Source organism: Pimephales promelas, chromosome 19, assembly GCF_988280905.1.
Source record: "Pimephales promelas chromosome 19, fPimPro1.hap1.1, whole genome shotgun sequence".
NCBI lineage: Eukaryota > Metazoa > Chordata > Actinopteri > Cypriniformes > Leuciscidae > Pimephales > Pimephales promelas.
Genome location: NC_142787.1, coordinates 29,389,638 through 29,413,054, shown reverse-complemented (window position 1 = coordinate 29,413,054; position 23,417 = coordinate 29,389,638). Strand labels below are relative to the sequence as shown.

Genomic DNA, 23,417 nt, shown 5'->3' with positions numbered 1-23,417 from the left:
TTTAGTAAATCAGGTATTAGTTAACCGACACAAACATCATGTTAACATCTACTGCATCTTCCTATGCAATATAAGCATTTTTAAAGTAAAAGTGTAGTATTTCTAGGTTTTTTGTTTTTTTTATATTACGTTTAAAAATACCCCATTAGATTAACATTGATTAGACTTTAGGAGAGACTCATCCAATCCCTTCAGAAAGGTTTTATTGTGCTTTGTGTCTTAATTGTCCCTGATGTTTCGGGCCCCCCGGTGTGAAGGGGGGATGAGGGTGAGCGCTCAGGGACAGACGTGCCTGAATCAGCGTTCCTCCCTCCTGTTAGAGATGAGTGGACTCTGCCCCGCTGAACCTCACGCTCGCTTGCTCTGCTCTTCGCAGGAATCACACGTTTCGTCCTCTTCTTCATCCTGATTGCACTCCTCCTGCTGCTTTTCTCTCTCACGCCTCAGTGACCTCGGGGGGCCAGAGTCAATCGAGGTATCAGGTCAAACTAAAAACTCACAGATCATTTCGTTACAGCTTTTTTAGTCGCCGTCATTACTCTAGTCATTCACGACATTTAATGTATACTTTCTATAAACAGAATTTTATAATATCCAATGATAATAACTCGATGTTATTGAACATTTTTAAAAATGCAAACGATTTCAAAACGGTCTTCCTGGCAATTAGGTGTTGTTGCACTCAGGCTAAATTGATGCATAAAACACCCACACACGTTTTTAAAAACTAAGTAAATTGCTTTGAAAGAAAATGGTGTGCACTAATTTTAGAGGTTGTAACCAAGAGATTTTCAAGCTGCAAAAAGCGTTACAAAATTGCTACAATGGGATAAGAGCAAAAAAAAAAAAAAGTCTGAAATGTTTCTTAAAGCAGCACTATGCAGGATTTACGTTTTTGTCAAACTGTGACCCCTAGAGTCGCTGTGGAGTACTTGTACTGTCGTAAATAGCACTCATGCAGGAGACAGACGCCCAACATACAACCCGAAAATAGCCATAAAACCATTGCAATAACTCCAAAGCTATTCGGTTAAGGTAAATAAATAAAAAAACATAGTGCTACTTTAAATGCTATATGCATACAGTATGTCATTATACAGTAATAACTAAACATTTGTATAATGCAAAACAAACATACACACTAAAGCAGTTTTTGAATAATTTCCTATTCTGTGCAGACAAGCTCACCATCATGATTAAGAACAATGATCTCCTTCTGAAATCAATATTTCATATCAAGTTTTAACTAGAGCCCGACCGATAAAGGATTTTGAAGGCCGATACCGATACAAATATTTTTTTGTTTTAAAATCCGATATATCGGCCGATATTTTTTATTTTTTCAGAAACGCGCAACGAAACATTAACAGATTTCCCTAACATAGTAATTTATGAGTTTTAAATGAAATAATATGATAAAGCATTTTAAAAAGAAACTCGTTTCTTTTATTGTCACAACAGAACAGAGGAACATCAAAATATATTAAAAGTTCTGATAAATAAAATAATAATTAGTCCCTACATTGCCTTATAAGCTACCTTATAATTACAATGTCAGGTTAGCTAGTCTATGATGAGCCATAATTTAGCAATAACATCATACTGCAAATTGTAAAACATACATTTTCAATATAACAGGCTGAGGAGAGATGATTGAAGCGTGTTTCGTCCGTTTTTATTTTATTTTTGAAATATTCATTTATCGGCCATTATAACTGGCGATACGATAGTTTGGAAAATATCTAATATCGGCCGGCCGATATATCGGTCTGGCTCTAGTTTTAACTAAGAACTTGAAAAAAGCAACACTTGAGAATACAAGAACAGTTTTATTTGTTCACTCATTATGTGCGTTTTTACTTGAGTCAAATCGTGAAACTAGTTTTATAGTGAAACGGGAAATTTCTTTTGATTTGATAATATATCTTAAAATATACATTTTGAATAAAATATAAAGGTGGTTATAACGTCAGACAGTCAATCCGTATGGCTTCATCGGGGCATTTTTACATTCACTATGGTGATTTGCTGAGCTGAAGGGAGGAATCGTTGCCGTCCGATTCTTTTGTCTCCTCAAAGTTCCTCAATACATCCTCAAGGAAACTCACCACAGTCTTCAGATCCTCACTGCGGTCCGACACAGTCTCTTCTAGCGCCCCCTTCAGCCTGGTCAGTGTCTCGTTGAGCACCATTAACCCATCTTCAGGCGCAGTGTGGTCCACCGCCTCCTCCCCTGCAGGACCGTCAATCAAAGCCACGTCCTTGTCACCAAGGTAACGAACCAGGAAGTCCTGTAGCACTGGCCTGGATTGGTCACTGAGTGATGACCTCAGTGCTGGAAGGTCCTCAGGCTGGCATACGGACAGGAGGTGCAGGAGAGCACGGCAGAGCTGCGAGCGTAAACTAGCGCAGTATCGATACTCGAGGAAGTCTTCCGTATCTTCACTGTGTTCGAGGGCCCGAGCCAAAGCTTGCCACACCTCGGCAAACTGGTGAACGTCACCGTAGCGGTCTCGCGTCGAGGGAACGGAAAGTGCAGCGGCGGACTTGATGCGTACTTTGAAGTTCTTGCAGGAAGTGACGACGTAGGAAAGGGCGGAGTAAGCTTCCTTAGACCAGACAGCAGAACCTGCGCGGGAAGTGGTGTGTGTTAAGGTGTGCTAAGTTTTACAAGAATGTGAACACAGTTTACTTGTACCACGTGACCACTGAAAAGACCACTAACTACCAACTCCTCAAATAAGGAGGATAGTTCCTAGAACTATAGGTGGAAGTACTCGCTTTTTCGTGTTTTCGCATGATTTTAATTCTATTAATGCTTTTAGGGGGAACCTAATTAGCACCGACTTCAGAGTAGGGTCAGAGAATGTCTAATTGAAGAGAATTGGCACTGGCTGGTTACTTCCGGGTTCTGGACTGGCTGCAGTAACACGTCTCTGTCCATGCGGGGGCGCTCGCGGTCGAGTGCAGAATGAATGGGAGTCAATGGGGTTTCACCCCCAGAAATCCATGTAATTTTTTGTCAAGTAATTTGAAAGTTGCATTCAAAGGGGAGGGCTAAGATAATACACTCAGCTGAAAATAGCATTTTTAAGTTCACTTATCTGTTCTAAAAATCCGTTCAAAAATGTGATGACGTCACACAATAGCAGAATGCTAGTGTGTTCTGGCCAACAACGGCCTAACCTGTAAGACATCGAAAGGACATAAGTACTCGTTCATTCGACTTTTGGCCTATAATCTATATTGAACTTGCGGAATCAACAATAAAATCTATGTTGATTTAACCACAAGCAGGTGAAAGAGACACATTTAGCCGTTTAGCCCCATAGACTCCCATTCATTCTGCTCTCGCCCCCGAGATCACCTCCAGTGGAATTCTAATGGAACTGCAACCAAGATGATACACAACGGGGCTAATAGGAAGTGCCGAGGGTCTCCGTTAGATGGGCTCTGGTAGGGTCTAACCCAGAACAATAGGAACTACCAGTGACATTAGTGTCCGCTGATTGGCTGAACACATACAAAACACTGGCACCTGTCATTTAAAAAAAAAAAAAAAAAAGCTGTGTACACACATAGATTATAGCCTATATTTATTGACACGGCAAACGCTAATACTTGTTAATTTACGGTCTACTTTACAAAATTTTTTTATCTAATAACGTATTAGACAGAAATGTTAAACAAACAGTACTTGCATTCTCTGTATTCATTATTCATTAGTTTACTGTGTGCTCAGGATCTGGCGTTCTCAGTGCCGTCAAAATAAAAGTCACAACATCACTTCAGAGTTCCTACTGGAAGTGGGAATGCAACCAGAAAATGAATTTAGTTATCAGGGAACCACTTTGGTGGCTAGATCCTAGAACTAAAGTTCCTACAACTACCCAGTGTGCAATCATGGGCTAAAAAGAACACATATCCCAAAGTGTTCTGAGGCCATAACAATTGATTTGTGTAACAATTGAAGAACAGACTCAAAAATTGTCTCTCGAAGAAGCTTTAATTGTGAAATGGCATTGGCTCTTGTGCGTCTCGTGACCAATTACATCATGCTAAAGAGCCGGGTGTCCCTTTTGTATAAGACAGAACTGTGTGCGTTCATGGCACTGTTCATGGCCTGTGCCCTCAGTTCACTTGGACGTGACCGTGATTACATGAGGTAAAAACAATATAAATACAGTTCGTTTTCTCACACAAACCGCTCGTTTCGTGTCTTAGGCCATCTATGTGTACTTACATTTACGAGTCATTAAATCATGTTTAATTTGGACTTCTCTGTGCATGCTCTTTGAGGTGGTGACCATAGACCTCCATTATATGACTGACAGACAAGAACGGTTTGACCTAAAAATATAAAAATTGAAACTACTGCGGAAACAAAGACACCTACATCTTGGATGCCCTTGAGGTAAGATAAAACACACCAAAAATTAATTTCAAAGTGAACGATCCCTTTAAGAGTGGCCATAATAAAAAAGTAAATGCACTTTTTTTTATTAAAATGTTTTAAAAAACTTGTATCATTTTTGCTGATTAACTCATTCAATATCATGTAATTCAACATCAATATAGTAATACCGTAATTCTCTTACACTTCAAAAACATGCTAATGTGCACATCTTAATCATTATTTTCAAAAAACATGTTTATGTAGGCCTATATTTTTGAAGGAAAAAACTTTTTGTTATTATGTATTATTAACAATTATTTCGTTTTCAGCAGGGAAAAAAAGTTGCCTGGGTGGACAAAAGTTTTACAAATATTAATAAGCAGTGAAGGAGTTAACTTAATGCTTTCCTTTCAAGAATGTCATTCGTTTAAATGTTTTTTCTTTATTCTGATGAGGAGTTACATCCCCCTGACATATTTTAAATGTACGCCTCCTGAAATTTAACCCAAGAATAAGCGATAATAGTGATATCTTCCTTAGAAAACACCACTAATCATTGCAAAAAGTTGCTTTTTTTGCTGTGTTCACTCACCTAGAGGCAGGCTGCGGTTTCTGAAGGTATTGCCCAGTGCGTAACAGGCGTTCCAGCGCACTTTCATCGTAGCGTCTCCTCGAACCGTCTCGATCAGTGCCGACATGGCCTCCTGCAGAGGCTGCTCAAACACAGGCTTTCCCAGGTGCACCGGCTGCAGGAAGTGAAGCAGATTCCCGAGCGCACGGACAGCATTGCTCTTCACCTGCGGCACAGGAAACTCTTATCTTCTAGGGGTTCATTCTACTTACAGCATTACTCTATGGTACATTATAAACATATGGCTTTTGTTTCTGCCCCTAATGAGGATGCCGCAATATTCAAAATGTAACTGATAAGCTGATAAGTAAATGTTATGGTTGATAACACTGTGGTTACAAGAGGTAAAAACGATATAAATACTGTTCGTTGTCTCACACAAACCGCTCGTTTCGTGTCTTAGGCCATCAATGTGTACTTACATTAAATCATGTTTAATTTGGACTTCTCTGTGCATGCTCTTTGAGGTGGTGACCATAGACTTGCATTATACGACTGACAGACAAGAACGGTTTGATCTAAAAATATCAAAATTGAAACTACTGCGGAAACAAAGACACCTACATCTTGGATGCCCTTGAGGTAAGATAAAACATACCAAAAATTTATTTCAAAGTGAACTATCCCTTTAAGAACTGAAATGTGTTTCAATTAAAGCAGTAATTAGTAAAGTTATTTCACGTGAGGAATTTAAAGGTATAGTTATTTCAGGAAGATATTTTGAAGAATGTCGGTAACCAAACAGTCGATGGACCCCATTGACTTCCATTGTAGACGTTCTTCAAAATATCTTCTTTTGTGTTCAGCAGAAGAAAGAAATTCAAACAGGTTTGAAACAACTTGAGGGTGAGTAAATGTTAAAACTAATCTTTATGCATGAATGCACTGATTTACATTTACAAAGCAACTCTTAAAGGAACAGTGTCATAACAGAGTAAGCACTCTTCAAGAAAAAGTGGTCTTTAATGGGTTAAATCGGATAAATGTCCAGTTCAATGTCAATAAAATCAACCAACTGATTAAATTATCACAGTTTTTATTGTCATTATTTTAAGTACACCAAACAAAATTCTAAACGTTTATGATGTCACAAAAGATTAATATTTCATAAAAATGCTGATCTTTTGATTTTTTCTTTCAAGGGGAAGAACGCTTAAAATGTATCTGCCCTAATAAAACATCTAATTTTAACAAATGTCTCACTCTCTCCAAAACCAGTATATATCAGGCAGTCCTAGTCCCAAAATCGTAAATGTTTGTATAATTTAGCATAGTCACAAAATGTATTCTGGCCTGATACTTGAAGAAAGTTTAACATAAAGTACATGTAAAAGAAGACTTTTTGACATCACTAATAAAAAAACTGAAAAACAAGTACCCACCCTGTCTTTATCTCCAGAAGCTTTCGTGGCAGATCTCAACATGTTCAGCAGCAGCATATCCGAGAACTCCTCCTGAAACTCCAGTCCCACCGACTGCCTGATGAGAAAGCAAAACCATCAGTCTGAGTGATTTATGGAGCAAACACATGCACACAGATGTGACCGCTCTCACATGTTGACAATGAGGGTGTCGGTGAGGTTGCCGAGAGACCAGGCCGCCTTGGCACGGACGTTAGGCGAGCGGTCATCCAGAGCGGTGAGGATGGCATTAGCCGTGTCTGCCACAAACATCACATCCTGTGGTCGACAAAAAAAAATAAAGTTAAATCAATCATCCTTTTGAGATGGGCACTATTTGATCAATTTACTAATAGTTAAACTTGTAAATGTATATAAACTGCTCAAAAAATAAAGGGAACACTAAAATAACACATCATAGATCTGAATGAATGAAATAATCTTATTAAATACTTTTTTCTTTAGTTAAATGTGCCGACAACAAAAATTATCAATGGAAATCAAATTTATCAACCCATAGAGGTTTGGATTTGGAGTTTGATTGACTTGGAGTTACATTGTGTTGTTTAAGTGTTCCCTTTATTTTTTTGAGCAGTGTATTTAACCCTCATCGTTCCCACGCACTTTGTTTAAATTATACTTAAGTTTTGTTCTTTTTTTATTTTATTTACCGTTACATTAATAGACTTAATCAATAAATAATAAATAAATAGTCATTTAAGTGCATTCTTCACACTCAATTTCATGCATAACCCTTTTAATTCAGCTCAAAATATCTTATTTTGGGCGTTTCTGGCGACCTCTTGTGGAAAAAATAATAATATAACATGATATTTCATGACTCTTGCCACTAGATGGCTGTATAGAGTGCCGAAGTGATGACGTCACTTTGTAGGACAACTCGGAAGCTAGCGGCGCATGGGTTGCCTCGATCGAAAAGCTATGCATTTTCCCCATAGACTGTTGGAAAATCGTAAAAAATAAGATCTGTGTTCAACAAAAAGTTGTGACCCTTACACGTTTTGTCTATCAAGATAATCTTTACAAGTTAATCCAAAATGTATACATTTTGAAGCCTATATAAAGTTTTTAAAAAACACAAGCAGACACAATAAAGTTAAAAAAAAAAACAGGCGATTTAGCAAAAACCAATTAAAAATCCCATAGACTTTAGGGCGAGGGAACCGGGAGTGCTAAAATGCTAACTCACTTCCGCGTTTTGGCCTACAGAGTGATGTCGTAACTTTGGCACTCTATATCGATCTATGGGCTATATGCACGCATAAGTTCCGCATTTGACGTAAGGATGCTCGTCCATTTCCGGTTGTGGAGATTAAAGCGGAGGAAAACCGAGGAAAACGGGATTATGGCAGAGTCTTCAATATTTACTGTCCTCCCGTCTTTGAAACGAAACGTACATACGTTTAGATGTAATTTTATATATAGTTATGTTTATTTAATATAATTTTAAAAAGAAGCATAAACACAACGAGGGGTGTCTGTTTTATCTGTTTTTGTGACTAACGTTTCATTAGTATAACCATGGAGTATAAAATTCAATATAAATTCTCGGTATTGCATTGGACTCTATGATCGGCGGAAGTTATCGAGCATCCTTAATCCTTCACCGGAAATAACGCCGTGCATAGAGCCCATTTGGAGCAAATGAGCTGTTCCGCTGGGTCCTAAACTCAGTTTCTCTACAGTGTGCATTCAGATGCACATGTAGACGTTATAAAATCATTTTTGATAACGTTTTAGCATTTTTAGTGTGAATTGTGTACTGAAGCATTCCTCGCATTACATTAATCCCTAAGGGGGTCGAATTGACCCGCGACGGAAGGATTGGTTACTTTTTAAAATTTCAACCACAAAAGAAGGATGAGGGTGAACGATTTGTAAAAAATTTGAAGATATATATACACACAGTACAAAATTTCTTTCTCTATATATATATTAAAAATAAAGTAAAAAAATTATCGTAATCAATTAATTAAAATGAATGATTAAATAAATAAATAAATAAATAGGGGTGTCACGATTCTGCAAATCCTGGATTTTAACTAATTTGCGTGCATCAGGGAGCCGCTGTCAATATGCGGGAGACTCCCGGAACTTCCGCGAGACTTTGGATGACTTTGGATGCGAACTAGGGCTGTGAATCTTTGGGTAGACAGCGAATCGATTCGATTCACGATTCATAGGTTTTCGATTCGATTCATGAACGATTTGTGCAAATTCAGAACGATTCGATTCGATGCGATTCACATCCAAATTCGATGCGATTCGATTAATTCGATTCGATTCTTAATTTTTTATATGCATTATAGTATTATTTCAATGCTTCACCCAATGGGTCTTTGTCTGGGTTTGAATTAGCCTACACAGCGGCCTTCGGGGGTCAGATAGTGGGGATTTTGTCCATTGTTAATTTTAGTTCATGTTTGTTTTTAACTTTAATGAATATATTATTATAAAAAAAAAATCAATGGCCTACAAATTAGCATTTGCAAGTAGCAAATATTTTGAAAAAGGCTTTTAAAGTATTGCATTAAATGACTACATGCACAAATTAATGGAGACGTTTTCATTAGTTTCATTTTGCGTCCTCTCAGTGCACTCGTTATCACCTTTTCACTGGATTTTGCTCGCGCTCGGTCCCATAGCTCTCATGCTTTCATAACGTTAACTACAGATTTTTGAGCAGTCCATGTTTGAGCTCGATCTCCAGCTGAGCTCTCTGTCGAGAAAGCAATAGTTTTGAGGCAAACCGCTCAAGCCATTGATAAAGCTGCCATGCCATTGCGTGGGCACTATGAAATAAAACGCTTTCATTCATTTATTACATGGACTCTCCGTACATGCAAGGTGGTCTCTCGCTCGCTTTCCCTCTCTGCCGAGTGCGTGCAGCCGTGTGTGAACGCGCGATACGCGGTTTGGAGCACAACCTCTGTCTCGTATGCACGCTCGCTCTAGATTCCGGGAGATTTTAACTAATTTGCGGTAATACAAGCTGATCACGACATGAGTAGCTCAAAAGGTAGAAAGATAAACTCATCTTTCAGGCATTTGACCGACCGGGCTTCAGCGTGAGAAATCAGGGGTGTGTGAGCGCCTGAAACCAATCAAATGCGAATGTCGTATGACGGCCAATGCGTGAGGCAGCTTGTACCAGGAACACTTTAAGGTTGTGTTTATATATTTTAAACCACTGAATCGTGATTAATTCGATTCTTAGCATTTTAAATCGATTATTCACGTAAATAAACGATTCACGATTCAAAATACATGTTTCAGGATCGATGCATATGCATCGCCAGGATTTATAATCGATGCATCGAGAAAACGAGTGAATCGTTACACCCCTAATGCGAACGTTTTCAAAATAGCTCACTGGAAATCCAAAAAACTTCAATGAAACAGGAGGGGGTTCAAGTTCTGTTGATGGGTCTCCTGCATCTGCAGTTGCCATGCTATCTTTTGAATAGCTGTAGCTAAATTAAAGGAGGTTGACCATAGACTCGCAGCACTTCAACACGCGTGTTTTTTCCCGCTTGGCAAGCCGAACGGACGTGACATGGCGGCGTGGTTGTTCGAAGTTTGAGATAGTGAATTAATTTCGATCGATTTCGATTTAAAATCAAAATCGTGACACCCTTCTACATAAATAATTAAAAATGAGAAGTGAAGCTCTGATTATACCTCTCTCAGGCAGGGAAAGAGGACGTAGACACCTAGAGCTCTCACCGCTGCCGACTTCACCAGAGAGTTCTCGCTGTACGTCAGTCCCAGCAGTAACGTGATACACAGCACTTGTGTCTTATCCTGGAGGTATTCACACACGCGAACATCACAAACACACTTTATAATGTTCGATCGAAAGACATCCTGTAAACTGGAGAGGTGGAACACACTCACGGGCAGCTGGCTGAAAGCCTGTGGCAAGATGGAGGAGATGGTGTCACACGCACTGGTCTGTAGGGTGGGATGCTGCTCGTTCTGTAAGGCACTGATCAGTGGACCACTCAAGACATCCGACCAGAACTGAACCACCTGCAAATCATCAAGGTAATGACCTTTGGATTCAGTTGAGTTTTATATCACTGTTTAACCCTCAGGTGCTCTTCGGTCATTTCTGACCGTAAAATTTTCTGTTTTGAAATTTTAAAAATCACAGCTTCATCGGATTGTTACGAAACTTGGTGACTTTTATGGCATTGGGTATGTGAACACAAAAAAAAATTGAGATCATGATTCGAGCAATTTAACTTTTGCTCTTCTGTCAAAAATGACCGACCCATAGGAAATGAATGGGAAATTGACAAAAAAAAAAAAATTCTCTGAATTTATGTATGTACAATCGACAAATCGGCCACAATTCTAAAAAAAAAGTACACCGCAGGAAAGGGGTGACACTCTACAACATCTAGAGTGCAAAACAGACACACACACACATACAAACACACTTTTATACACATACACACCAATAAATTTTGATTACAAAAAGTATGTTTTGAATTTTTAAAAATCACAGCTTCATCGCAATGTTACGAAACTTGGTGACTTTTATGGCATTGGGTATGTGAACACACAAAAAAATTGAGGTCATGATTCGAGCAATTTAAGTGGTCGTAAAAAAATGAGTCACACTTTTGCTCTTCGATCAAAAATGACCGACCCATAGGAAATGAATGGGAAATTGACAAAAACAAAATGTACAAACCGACAAATCGACCAAAATTCTAAAAAAAAGTACACCGCAGGAAAGGGGTGACACTCCACCAACACACACACACACATACAAACACACTTTTATACACATACACACCAATAAATTTTGATTACAAAAAGTATGTTTTGAATTTTTAAAAATCACAGCTTCATCGCAATGTTACGAAACTTCATGACTTTTATGGCATTATGTATGTGAACACACAAAAAAATTGTGGTCATGATCTGAGCATGCTTTGTGGTCTTAAAAAAAATAGTCACAGTTTTACTGGGATGGAGAAAGTTTCATTTTTAGGTGTCCGGTCACTTTTGACCGGGAAGATAACAAGTGTGACTCCGAAACGAAGAGCACCTGAGGGTTAAAAAAATAAAAGAATTTACTACCTGGCATACGGGCACGAGTTTGGCACTTTGCGGAGTGTTGGCATCAGCTCTGTACTGCTGGATAATCCCCGTTCCCAGTTCTTCCAGAAGCTTGGGAAAGGAACAAATAATAACAATAATAGCGATATTTCCCTTAACAAGCACCAGTAATGAAATGACAAACACTAAGATCTGGTACTTTAGCGCCATGTAGTTGCACGGATGGCTCTTGCTCTGCGAGACAGCGGGCACTGAGTTGCCCCAACTCCAACAGAGACGTCTGAGCCAATGAGAAGTATCCTTTAACTAGATGAGCCAAAACCTGAAATAAACCACAGGCGAACATTTAAAAACAAGCGTTTCAAGAAGCACAAGTTCTCCACGTCTTCAAGAACGGACCACTCACCTGCAGGGCTTCGAGTCGAACGGGTGAAGGTTCCAGCGATGCTCCGCCAGACCCCGCCGCGTCACTGTCAGAGTACGGTTCCTCACGAGGCTGCGTGACCAGACTCACGCACAGCTGTAACAGCCAGCACGGCCCCTCCGGAGCCCCCTCCACCCCTCTGGGAGACGAGGTGCCGGGACGTCTCCAGTTGTGAGAGAGCTCCTGCGGGGTCCTGACGCCGGGGCTGTTGAGGGCCGATGTGGATCCGGGCTGCTGGAGGAGGAGCTGGATCTCAGGGAGGGGGGCTTGTGTTGAGACCAATGCACCGAAGAGGGTGAGACAGGACACGCGGACATTCACATCTAACGTGGGAGGAAGAGACGGGATTGGGAATGTTTGAACTGGATGGATTTTTAGCAATTGACCTATGGCTGAGCCACGCCCTCAAACGCGATGAGCCAATCACAGTGCGCAGTGCCAATACTCGTCAGTTTTCATTTGTTTTTCTTGTCATTTGAAGGTTAAAATGGTCAAACGGTGTGCATTTGGGGTACAAAGATAATGCGCTTTTTTAACAATCAAGCATGAAAACTGAAATGAAATGAAATCTGGGTGAACTAAGCCTTTAACAGTACAACTGCAGCATCCTGTCACAGTACCTCTGTGGCGTATATATGGCCGGATCTGTTTCCACAGTGGGCTCAGCAGGCCCGGTCTGAGCCGGTTATAGGGCACGTTGGACACCAGGTGTGCAAGGCACTGGAAGGCAAAACACAAATCCTGTTCACAAACTCTGACCAAATGCTGACCAAACCACCGGCACTTTCCTGTTATCCGGACCCCACGATGGCCTACCCCCAAACCCTGCCCTTAAACCTACCCATCACTGGGGTTAAGACCAATCAGGGACGATGGCCTACTCCTAACCCCGCCCCTAAACCTACCCATCACTGGGGTTAAGACCAATCAGGGACGATGGCCTACTCCTAACCCCGCCCCTAAACCTACCCATCACTGGGGTTAAGACCAATCAGGGACGATGGCCTACTCCTAACCCCGCCCCTAAACCTACCCATCACTGGGGTTAAGACCAATCAGGGACGATGGCCTACCCCTAACCCCGCCCCTAAACCTACCCGTCACTGGGGTTAAGACCAATCAGGGACGATGGCCTACCCCCAAACCCCGCCCTTAAACCAACCCATCACTGGGGTTAAGACCAATTAGGGACGATGGCCTACTCCTAACCCCGCCCCTAAACCTACCCATCACTGGGGTTAAGACCAATCAGGGACGATGGCCTACCCCTAACCCCGCCCCTAAACCTACCCGTGACTGGGGTTAAGACCAATCAGGGACGATGGCCTACCCCCAAACCCCGCCCTTAAACCTACCCATCACTGGGGTTAAGACCAATCAGGGACGATGGCCTACCCCTAACCCCGCCCCTAAACCTACCCGTGACTGGGGTTAAGACCAATCAGGGACGATGGCCTACCCCTAACCCCGCCCCTAAACCTACCCATCACTGGGGTTAAGACCAATCAGGGACGATGGCCTACCCCTAACCCCGCCCCTAAACCTACCCGTGACTGGGGTTAAGACCAATCAGGGATGACTATAATTCCGAAATGGTATATGGAGGGGTCCGGATAACAGGAAAGTACCAAACCACCTTATATTCCTCCAATGGAATAGTTTTGTATGGATCATGTTCATAGTAAGGATATAGTTGTGATGTTTTAGCTGCGTAACCACAGGTGTGTCAAATGACTTGGTAGAAGTTGGTGATTGCAAAATGACAAAAGTAAGTTTTCAGGTCAAGCATTATTCCAAGGCTACTGTATGAGAGTTAGTGTTATTTTAAAGTATTATTTATAGTATTTGTTAATATTTAGCATTGTTTTTTAGTTTTCATTTTAGTTGAATTTTTTGATGTGCTTTTGTCATTTCTTTCCCCTTCATATTTCTATAGAGCTTTATTTTTATTTCAGTTAATTTATTTTACTTAGTTGCCAAGGCAACATCTCATATTTGAGTCTTTCATTTAATATTTTTATTTTATTTAGTTGAGCTTTTTTTCTAATTACTGTAAGTGAATTTAAACCCTAAAGCAAACGCATTTCTAAGGCCTCTAAATATTGAACATAAATAAAACCTTTGCTGAAAATCCTGCCTACATGCCTTCTGTCGTCTTATTGATAGTTCATACATCATTTTTTAGCAAGTAAAAGTGTCATTTTAAAACGGTCCATCGTCAGGTCGTGGTACACATGCCTTTTTGCAGTGAATTTCTTTCTGATTTTTTAAAAGGAAATGCAAGCATCATTTTTATATTGTTAGTAATATTTGAATATGAACATTTACAGGACTGAACCAACTGAGGTTTGCTTGATCATCAATACATCATATTTTAGAAAAATCATGTGAAATGTGAGTTTAAAATGTGATACAAACTTTTGAGGAACGTTTATTTGTATATTATTTTGCATTGCACTGCATTGCATGTCTTGCCCCTGACAATACAAACTACAGAGCTTTGACCATAAAACTAATCTTATTAAACATAATATTGGAAAGATATACAGTGAGTGACAAACTGATATTTACATGCATTTTCTGCAAGTAATCTGCTATACTGTTGTATATATCTTTCTTTTTGGTTGAATAAATATCAACAAACATATTTTTGCTCATTTTGAGAATACAGAGATATTTCTTTCCTCCTCGAGTGTGAGCTTCATATTTTCCTATCTCATACTATAAGAGCCTTACAAACAGGGTTAACCATTATATCTGACATGAGTGTGTGTTCTGCTACCTTTAAGACCTGTGTGAGGGTCTGACAGGAGGACTCCGCTACGAGCGCTAGCAGCAAGCCGCGGTGCAGCTCTCTGACACTGGCAGCTAATGTGGCCGAGAAAGGAGTGAAGGCCTGGCGCGGCGCACTGGTGTCTTCAGCGGTGGAGAGGAACTGTCGAGAACCTTCCAGAAGAGCGGACAGAACCTGCAGAGAGCCTGCTCGCACCTAGGAGCAAGTGGAGGACGTCAAAAGCCAAATAAGCTACATTTAGCTGATGTCAGAAACTACATGGGCAACAGTGGACTTGCGTTTTACCTTTGGGGAGGGGTCCTTCAGGGCTATGGTCAGGAGGGTAAGAGGAGGAGGGCCTCCAATCCCAGGAGCGTCTGGAACAAAGGAAGACCAGTAGCCGTAGAGGATTCGTTTCTCAACACACTTGACCACAGCCAGGAAGCACTGAAGCGCACTCTGCCGCACACGTGCTTGATACAACCTAGACGAGAGAGACCGACATAAACACGTACGCATTTACACCCATGTCACAAAAGTGTTGTGTCTGAGAAGAAACCGTATCAGACACTTAAGACGTGCAAAAAAGGACTTATTTATAATAACAACTATAAAAAATGATATTGATTACAATTACCGTGGATGATTAAATTGTTATTTATTTTTATTAAATGGCCTATTTAATTAATAATAATAAAATGGAAATAATTTATAGTACAAAATATACGAATCTTTTCCCGAGTCAATTCATTCATTTCGTTCGTTCGTTGAATGAACCAAATGATACGAAAAAAGATTTGTTCATTTTGATGAACGAGTTCGAACAGGAGAGTCACGAACGCGTATCACAGAACAGAGCAAGGCGAACATTTGAGCTTATAAAACTTAAACTTTATTATTTATTTACTTAATGAGCGATCATTTCGCTTGATAAGACCCGTCTGGAATCGTTTAAAGCCCTTTGAACAGTTTGCAATTTGCACTGAAACTGTCATTTGGACCTTGAACCGTTTGGTTCCCATTGAAGTCCATTATATGGAGAAAAATCCTGGAATGTTTTCATCAAAAACCTTAATTTCTTTTCGACCGAAGAAAGAAAGACATGGACATCTTGGATGACATGGGGGTGAGTAAATTATCAGCAAAAGTTTTTTTTTAAGTGAACTACTCCTTTAATGTCAAGCCCTGATAACAACCATAATTAATAGTAATAATAAAAAGCTTATGCATTGTTATTTAATTAAATTGTCTATTTGAAATTAATAATTATAAATACATACATACAAAATTAAACGAGAAAAATCAGCATATCTGTTACTGGACACTTAGTCACATATGGTACTAGTCATAAAAAAAAAACAAAAAAAAAAACTCTTGGTCTCCACATAATGTGTGTAAAAAGAAAGAAGCATATTTAAACATTTCTGTCTTTTTCTAGGTCATTTACCACCTGTGAAAGTATTATTTGACCTAATAATGTACGAACAGTTTCCTGGCATTAGTGGTCCGAGAGTCACACCTGAGTTTGGACTGCATTCCTCCCTCAGGATCGGAGAACTCGGAGTCGGAGCTCCCTTTCTTCCAGGAAGGGTAGAGCTGCGGAGTCGCACTCGAGGACTGAGAGCCGAGAGACCAGCCACTCTGATCTACAGATTTCACCTCATCACCCTCTCCTTCCTCAGCATCTCTCTTTCCTTCGGCTCCAGCTTTCTTCCCTTTCCCACGAGACTTGCGCTTCTTGTTCTGTTGGGACTAAAGTAGAATTATACAGTGCTTCCTCCTCTGCTAGATCATACAGTCACAGTCTTGATTTTACAATAAACTTTATACGTGTCGCGATATATCGGATTAGCATGTGCAAAAAAATCGATTCACATTTGAATCGCGATTCAATCTTTACCGATTCAGAATCGATTCATAGAATTCCAAAAATCGATTCATATATATAGGCTATATTTTTTAATGGCGTGCAGGGGCGGAGTGGCAATCGGGTGGGTCGGGACTTTTACCGGTGGTCAGGTAGTGTTTCTATGGTTTCGAGGGCCGGTCTGATAAATAGTTATTGCAAGTTCTTGCCGCCCGCTGGTCAAACTGTGCAGCCACTCTGCTCAACCCGTAAATAAATGCATTGATCCGCAGATCTTATGTTTGACTTCTGTAGATCTTTTGCCAAGCGTGTCAGAGGTGACGGGTTCTAAACCGCTCTCCTATAGTTTTTTCTCTCTCTCATCAAAACCGAATATGTTCATCACGTTTGTGTGCATTTTATTTTGTGATTTATTTTGAGTTTGTGGTCTCCACAACGGCGATAGATTGAAGCGCGCGTCCGAGAGAAGACTGCGCGAGCCACAGAGAACACTGTATCCATGACACTGATCGCAGCGGACACGAGCGCTCAGCTTGACTTCAAAAACAACAGGTCTCTTATTTAATAGCGACCTAAATGAATGCTCTGCTAGTTAACTGGAGATCCCCGCAAATTACGCGCCTATGAACGACTTCACTGGATCTAAACAAATCAATCTAACCATAGATGTTACCAGTAGCGGTGGCTTTTTTAAATCTATTTAAAATATTTTCGCAAGGGTTCTATGAAATTAGTATATATTTTTAGGAAGTTCAATGTGCCCAGTCGAGTTCACATTTCAACAGTCAACCTGGTAGCTGAAGTAGGCCTACTCCTTAAACCACATTTAGCATAATTGTTTGTTTGATCTGACTACAGCATTTTAAAGCTAAATGTAAAAGCTTTTTATTTAAGTTTTATTTTAAACTTGAATTAAATGTATTTAAAAGCTGGCCAAAGCTTGGCACTTCGCACTTTTTAGTTGCAAAAGTTTTTATTATTGTATGAAGACATATAAAGTAATATCAAACTTTTCTTTTAAATTATGTCTACTGCAATCAATCACATAGGAAAGAGTGAACTACATTTATATAGACCTGCGAATCGTTTTTTGAATCGAGAATCGTTTTTGAATCGAAACTCGAGACAAAAAATCAGTATCGAATCGAATCGTGACATTTTCTGAATCGTGCACCCCTACATCTCAGTATCGGCCCAATATATGTTCAGTTTTATTGTTACGGTTACTGGACCGAAAAGAACATTAAAGAGATACTTCAGGATTCAGCATTAAGCTTTGTATTAGTAGAAAACCTGTAATATTTTGGAATTACCATGTTTCCCAACCTCATATCCCCCTGAGACGAGAGATTTATGAATTTTCAGTCTGGAAAAAATCCTCCGATGACGCAAAAATCAGTATCTGAGGATTTTTTGTCCAGAGGCTAAAGACTACAGTCAGTAGAAGGAGCTGTTCTGCATGTTCTCAATCTCAACCCGCCACACTCTTAGAAGAAATGGTTCTATTTAGAACCAGAAATGGTTCCATCCCCCGCTTCATACATGGAACTCCAAAATGGTTCTATATAGAACCATTTTTTTTGGTAAAAGGTTCTATTGGCCAAGTATGAAATATATAGAACCCAGAGGAACCCTTTTTTTTAAGAGTGTATAGAACCTTTTATGGGTTCCAAATACGTAGCGCTGATAGAACCTTTTAAGGTTCTATATAGAACCTTTTCTTCTAAGAGTGAGGGTGGATCTCACTCACAGAATGAACACATAGTGTCAGCCATCTTTTTTGGAAGCTAAGCTAGCAGGCTCTTGTTCTGTGGAGAAAGCCGAGTAGTAGGGGTTACCGTCCTTTTTTTTTCTGGACATGTCCGGCTGACATCCCTACTTTTGCATTTCTGACACACAAATGTTCACACCACTTACCCCCGCAGTTTTTTTCTGCACGGTCGAGTCTTGTGAGGGTTCGGGTTTTGCAGCGGAAACGGTCTCGTACTGAGGGAGAGGAGCGGGGTACAGCACCTGTGGCATCTCCACACTCATTCCTGGCAGCCCGTAGAACATGAATCTCTGCCAAGGACACAATGAGACCATTATCAGCGATGATACAACTAGCTTCCCTTTGGAACTGTATTACCAATCTGTAAACCAACACCTTTAAAACATGAACAGAATACAATGCATACTTTGAGCACAGCCAATAAGGTGCCCAGATCCTGGTTCGGAATGGCTTTCCATTTTCCACAATTGAGAAAATACTGCATTCCCTTCAGAGCACTCTGCAATAACTGCAACAGAAGCAATGGGGAACTTTTTATAGTGCACAAATGAGAGAAAAGATGACCAAGTGGTTTGAGTGAAGGTGTGGTCACATTACCGTTGCTTTTTGTGAAATTTTGCAGACAAAATGCATTCATTTCAATAGGAATTGAATTTCACACACATTGAAGTTGCCATGAATTTGCCACATTGACCGATGTGAGTTTTGCTTCACACATTGTTAGACTATTGGCTAATGTGACCGCACCTTGAGTTCTAGCAGCTTCAGAAAACATGCAGTACTGACTGAACAGAAGACAATGTCCTCCACATCAGCTGGTTTGGGAGACTGCAGTGTCCGCAGGAGGATCCCATAGCATACACCTTTATACGGCTCCTCTAAAAACGGCTGACCGGGAACACTAGCACACAACCAAATCGACATTTCACTGTAAACGCCTGTTCACACATATGACAATGATGACATTAATGACTATCATAACTCCACAGTTGACGGTAGCCATTGACTTCCATAGTATGAAAAAAAAAATGGTTTGATTGATTGATTGAACAACAATCGACATGAAGTGTTCAAAAGGATAAAAACACAAAGGCTTGTTTCCATTGTGGTCCTTTAAAACACTTGTGGATAACACACGTGACATGCCTCACCTGAGACACAGATTAGCTATGCAATGCACAGCAGCGCGGCGCAGCTCTACGTCGGGCTGAACGGGGTCACCGTAGCTCACCAGAAAACCACTCAATCCAAGGAGATCCGGAAGATGCTGGAGAGGATTGCAGAATGAAGATGAATAGATTATAAACATCATAAACAAAAAACAAGCGCGGGTTTGTCGCTCCTACCCGTTGACATTTGGATCCGTTGCCGTAGACCAGTGACGAGAGGGCAAGCAACACATCCGGGTGAGTCCACGAGCTGCATGTGCGCAGAGCCCGCGAGCAGTACGACACCAAAACATCAAGTGTATGCTCGTCCACTATTACCTGGAAGTACAAAAGGATATTTATCAGAAGATTGTGCCTCTTGATAAGAAGCCATATACGGCCATAGTAGAAGTACCTGGAGCTGGTTCAGAAGTTGATGAATCAATTGGCACAATTTGATGAAGAGATGCTCTTGGCTGAGAGGAACCAGACGGCTTGCTTGTATAAGCATCTCACAAACAACCTGTGAAAGAGGACAGGGGGTCATTTAAAAAAGACATATTGGACAAACATGACTCAGTGAGATTTTTGGAAACTGTAAAAAAAAAAAAAAAAACATTGTTTGTTTATTATTTTTATATGTATTATTATATTAAATGTTTAATTATTTGACGGATGGAAATATGCATATACATGTTCAAATATACATGTACCAAGTCTGAAATGGTTTCTAATGTCTTTGAAAGAAGTCTCTTATGCTCACCAAGACTGCATTTATTTTTTATTTTAAAGAAAAGAAGAACAAACAGTAATGTTGTAAAATAGTATTAGAATTTAAATAAGATATACTAAAGTGCCATTTATCCCTGTGATTGCAAAGCTGAATTTTCAGCATCATTACTCCAGTCTTCAGAGTCACATAACCCTTCATTCTTCATTCTGATATGATTTGATGCTCAAGAAAAATTTATTATTATCAATGTTATATATATATATATATATATATATATATATACACACACACACACACACACACACAAACACACACAGACACACAAACACAAGTTTTTATTCAACAAGGATGCATTAAGTTGATCTAAAGTGGCAGAAAATACATTTATAATGTTACATAAGTGTTCTAGATCAAATTAATGCTGTTCAAATCCTGAAAAAATATATATCTTGGAAAACATTTACTAGCCTCCTATTAAATCCTGATCGTGTGAAACTGAAGATTGGAGTTATGATGCTGAAAATTCAGCTTTGCATCACAGGAATAAATTACATTTTAACGGTATATATATATACATGAATTTTGTATCGACATATTTATGTTGATATACGAGTTCAGCTCATTTCTTCGACTGCGCACGTACTTGTTTTTCGTCGTCTGTTGTATAATGATACATTTTGGTAGAATAATTTGGCTCAAAACCTGTCTACATAGGCAGCATGTCTGAGCATCCTAGGCCATTAGACAGGCGAACATCCAAGTGATGCCCAGACATGTATTCTATAGGGGACTTACAATGTTTTGGGAGCTTGACAGCTCAGTAAAAACAGCACAAGTCTGATCCTACCTCTGGATGAATGTTGTCATGGTTGCTGCTGCTGTAGTTTTCTGAGATGAGCTGGTCGAACAGTAAATTGAGCTCGGTTTTCAGAGTCGCGCTGTCAGTCGGTCTCAGAGATCGGAGTTTCTCATGGCAGCGACTGATCTGATCCTGCGCCTGCGCGGAACCGTCCTGCTCATGCTGGGACTTTGACTGAGGGACAAACCTTGAAGTATTGGGCGAGGAGGACTGAAATCCCAGATTGTTGAGATTAGAAGGAAAACTTACATTCGTATCAAAAAACGTTACCTTACCGGCCATCTTTACGGGGTCAAAATAGCGGCTTTACTATGGCAACCGTTAACCACTTCCGCGGTCAATCGGAAATCATCGTTTTTAAATGAAAAGTCTTTTCATTAAACAACACTGGTCCAGAAGCACTTCCTGTTTCAGTTTTTTAACACTACATAAAAGCTGGGATAAAATACAACCAACAGAATCAAAAAGTTAAACAAATATCTTTAAGATGTTTTCTTTACATGTGAAATAAAGAAAACAGTTACAAACTGAAACAGGAAATGTGTTTCTGGACCAGTGTTGTTTACATCTTGTAAAATGGTCTATACCATCTATGCTGGTTAGCTAGCTACCTAATTAATATTATCTCTAGGTAATTTATCAGTCAGTCATACTACATTTATTTTTTGCTCTACATTGTGTGGCAAAAATTATAGTATAGGCCTATAAACGTTTCTGCACACCCCTCTCCCCTGTAAATGTAAGTGACTCTTTATTAAGACTGTTACTGTTCATAGGTTAAATTATTTAAAAATTGAATGTTTTCATTTATTTTAATGCACGGAAATGCATAAATTATAGTATTGCACTCATGTAATAGCACAAGCACTGTCTGTATCTGATGCGCACCACCAAATTAAATTAAACCAAATAAGCCTCTTTGAAGTTCAAGACAACTGGGATTGGGTAGTGCACTTTCTCAAGGCAGTTTGCTCTCTATATTTTTATAAACGCTTTTCCACTACTGTAAAGTCAGACACCCATTCTGTAAAGTCAGGTGCCACAGTGCACATATTCAACTAATTGACAATGAAACTATAGTTTCTTGAATACCAGACGGTTACACTGCTAAATCCACATTTTCACGCAATTGGCAGGTGTTATAATTTCCTAGTAATAATATAGTTTTGGGGCAAAATCAGTCATTATTATTTCAATTGTGTAATTGAAATGGAATTCCTGGTGGAAAACTACATCACCACCCATGATTCTACAGAGAACTCTCCACCAATCAAGGCATCTTTGGCGCTTTGACAAAAAAATATTTATTGTCAAAATGCTTCATGGCATGGGATTGTAGTTCTTTCCCTCATAAAGCTGTGAAGTATGCAGTCATGTCCCTTTGTCTTGTCAGATTTTCAAATAAATGCTACTTCAGAATCAAAGTATGTAATGTAATTGACTTCATAGCTGATTTATTCGGTTCATGGCTTTTAACTCCAAAACGTAAACTTTTTAAAAACATCTTTGTTGGAAAAAGCTACTTAAAAGACTTTGATATGTACTGACAAGCAGTAAGATTACATGGGTTATTCCCACACAGCAACATAGTGTCAGCCCAGATCCGGGCCATGTAGAATCCTTTAGTACCAAAATATGGGCCATATCTGGGCTGACACTATGTTGCTGTCTGGGTTAATAGTAATATATATATATGGTACTGCCAAGACGGGTTCCCTCAGGAATTGTCAGTGGGTTTGTTGAACGGCAGTGTTCAATTTATGAGTGTGACGGTGTGACATTTACGCTTCATGTCTATCCTCTGATTAGCTCCATTTGAAATGACAAACAAGGTGGTAGGAGTCTGGCCATGAATAGGCAAAGCTACAGAAGACTTCACTCATCACAGTATAAAATATTTAGGGCTGGATTGCCACTCCTAGGAGAGCTTTTGTGTCATGACAAAGAGATTGCGAGGGCGATCATTGACATTTTTAAATGTATACTTTCATAAGAGGGGCATAAAAGCAGCAAAGCCTTTAGTAAATGCATGTCCTTGAAATTCGAGAGGTGCTGTATCCCATTAATGGCCCCTTGTTTCCAGACAGGTCTGCTCATTAGTAACCGAACAACCTGAATACTCCCGACCTCAGCAAAAACGCATGCACTGAGTGCCCTTGTCTTCTGAGAAAGTGAGATTTGTTCAATTCTTCAGCTGCACTTCATAGGAGACAAATAAAGACAATTGATCATGTTACATGGTGATGCAAAAAAAGAAAAATAGGCTGTTGGGTAAATTTTACATCTTATTACTGAGGGGTTAGGAACAGCCATTTACTTGA

General features: G+C 39.8%; 1 protein-coding gene across 2 annotated transcripts; it reads right to left on the bottom strand.

Moving 5' to 3' along the window:
- Positions 1-1,809: 1,809 nt before the first annotated feature.
- On the bottom strand, positions 1,810-21,433 carry heatr6 (HEAT repeat containing 6). Of its 2 annotated transcripts, none has more exons than XM_039688381.2 (20): positions 21,085-21,433; positions 19,920-20,027; positions 19,703-19,843; positions 19,508-19,623; positions 19,143-19,257; positions 18,763-18,864; positions 18,503-18,646; positions 16,238-16,461; positions 15,025-15,202; positions 14,728-14,934; positions 12,566-12,665; positions 11,928-12,268; positions 11,721-11,843; positions 11,543-11,632; positions 10,346-10,480; positions 10,130-10,252; positions 6,582-6,706; positions 6,410-6,506; positions 4,989-5,193; positions 1,810-2,629 (listed from the first exon to the last, which is right to left on the bottom strand). In XM_039688381.2, exons 1-20 carry the CDS (start codon positions 21,376-21,378, stop codon positions 2,016-2,018), a joined length of 3,582 nt encoding a protein of 1,193 aa, XP_039544315.2. In that variant the 5' UTR covers positions 21,379-21,433; the 3' UTR covers positions 1,810-2,015. The 2 variants fall into 2 exon arrangements, with proteins under 2 accessions (XP_039544315.2, XP_039544314.2); XM_039688380.2 differs by having other exon boundaries at positions 16,238-16,470; positions 21,085-21,432.
- Between the last annotated feature and the right edge of the window lie 1,984 nt (positions 21,434-23,417).

Coding starts and splice junctions, on each gene's coding strand:
- heatr6 (XM_039688380.2), bottom strand. CDS start 21,378: ATGGCCGGTAAGGTAACGTTTTTTGATACGAATGTAAGTTTTCCTTCT. Junction 16,471..18,502: donor TGCAGAAAAAAACTGCGGGG/GTAAGTGGTGTG, acceptor ATTCTACTTTAG/TCCCAACAGAACAAGAAGCG. Junction 6,707..10,129: donor TCTTTCCCTGCCTGAGAGAG/GTATAATCAGAG, acceptor TGTCGACCACAG/GATGTGATGTTTGTGGCAGA.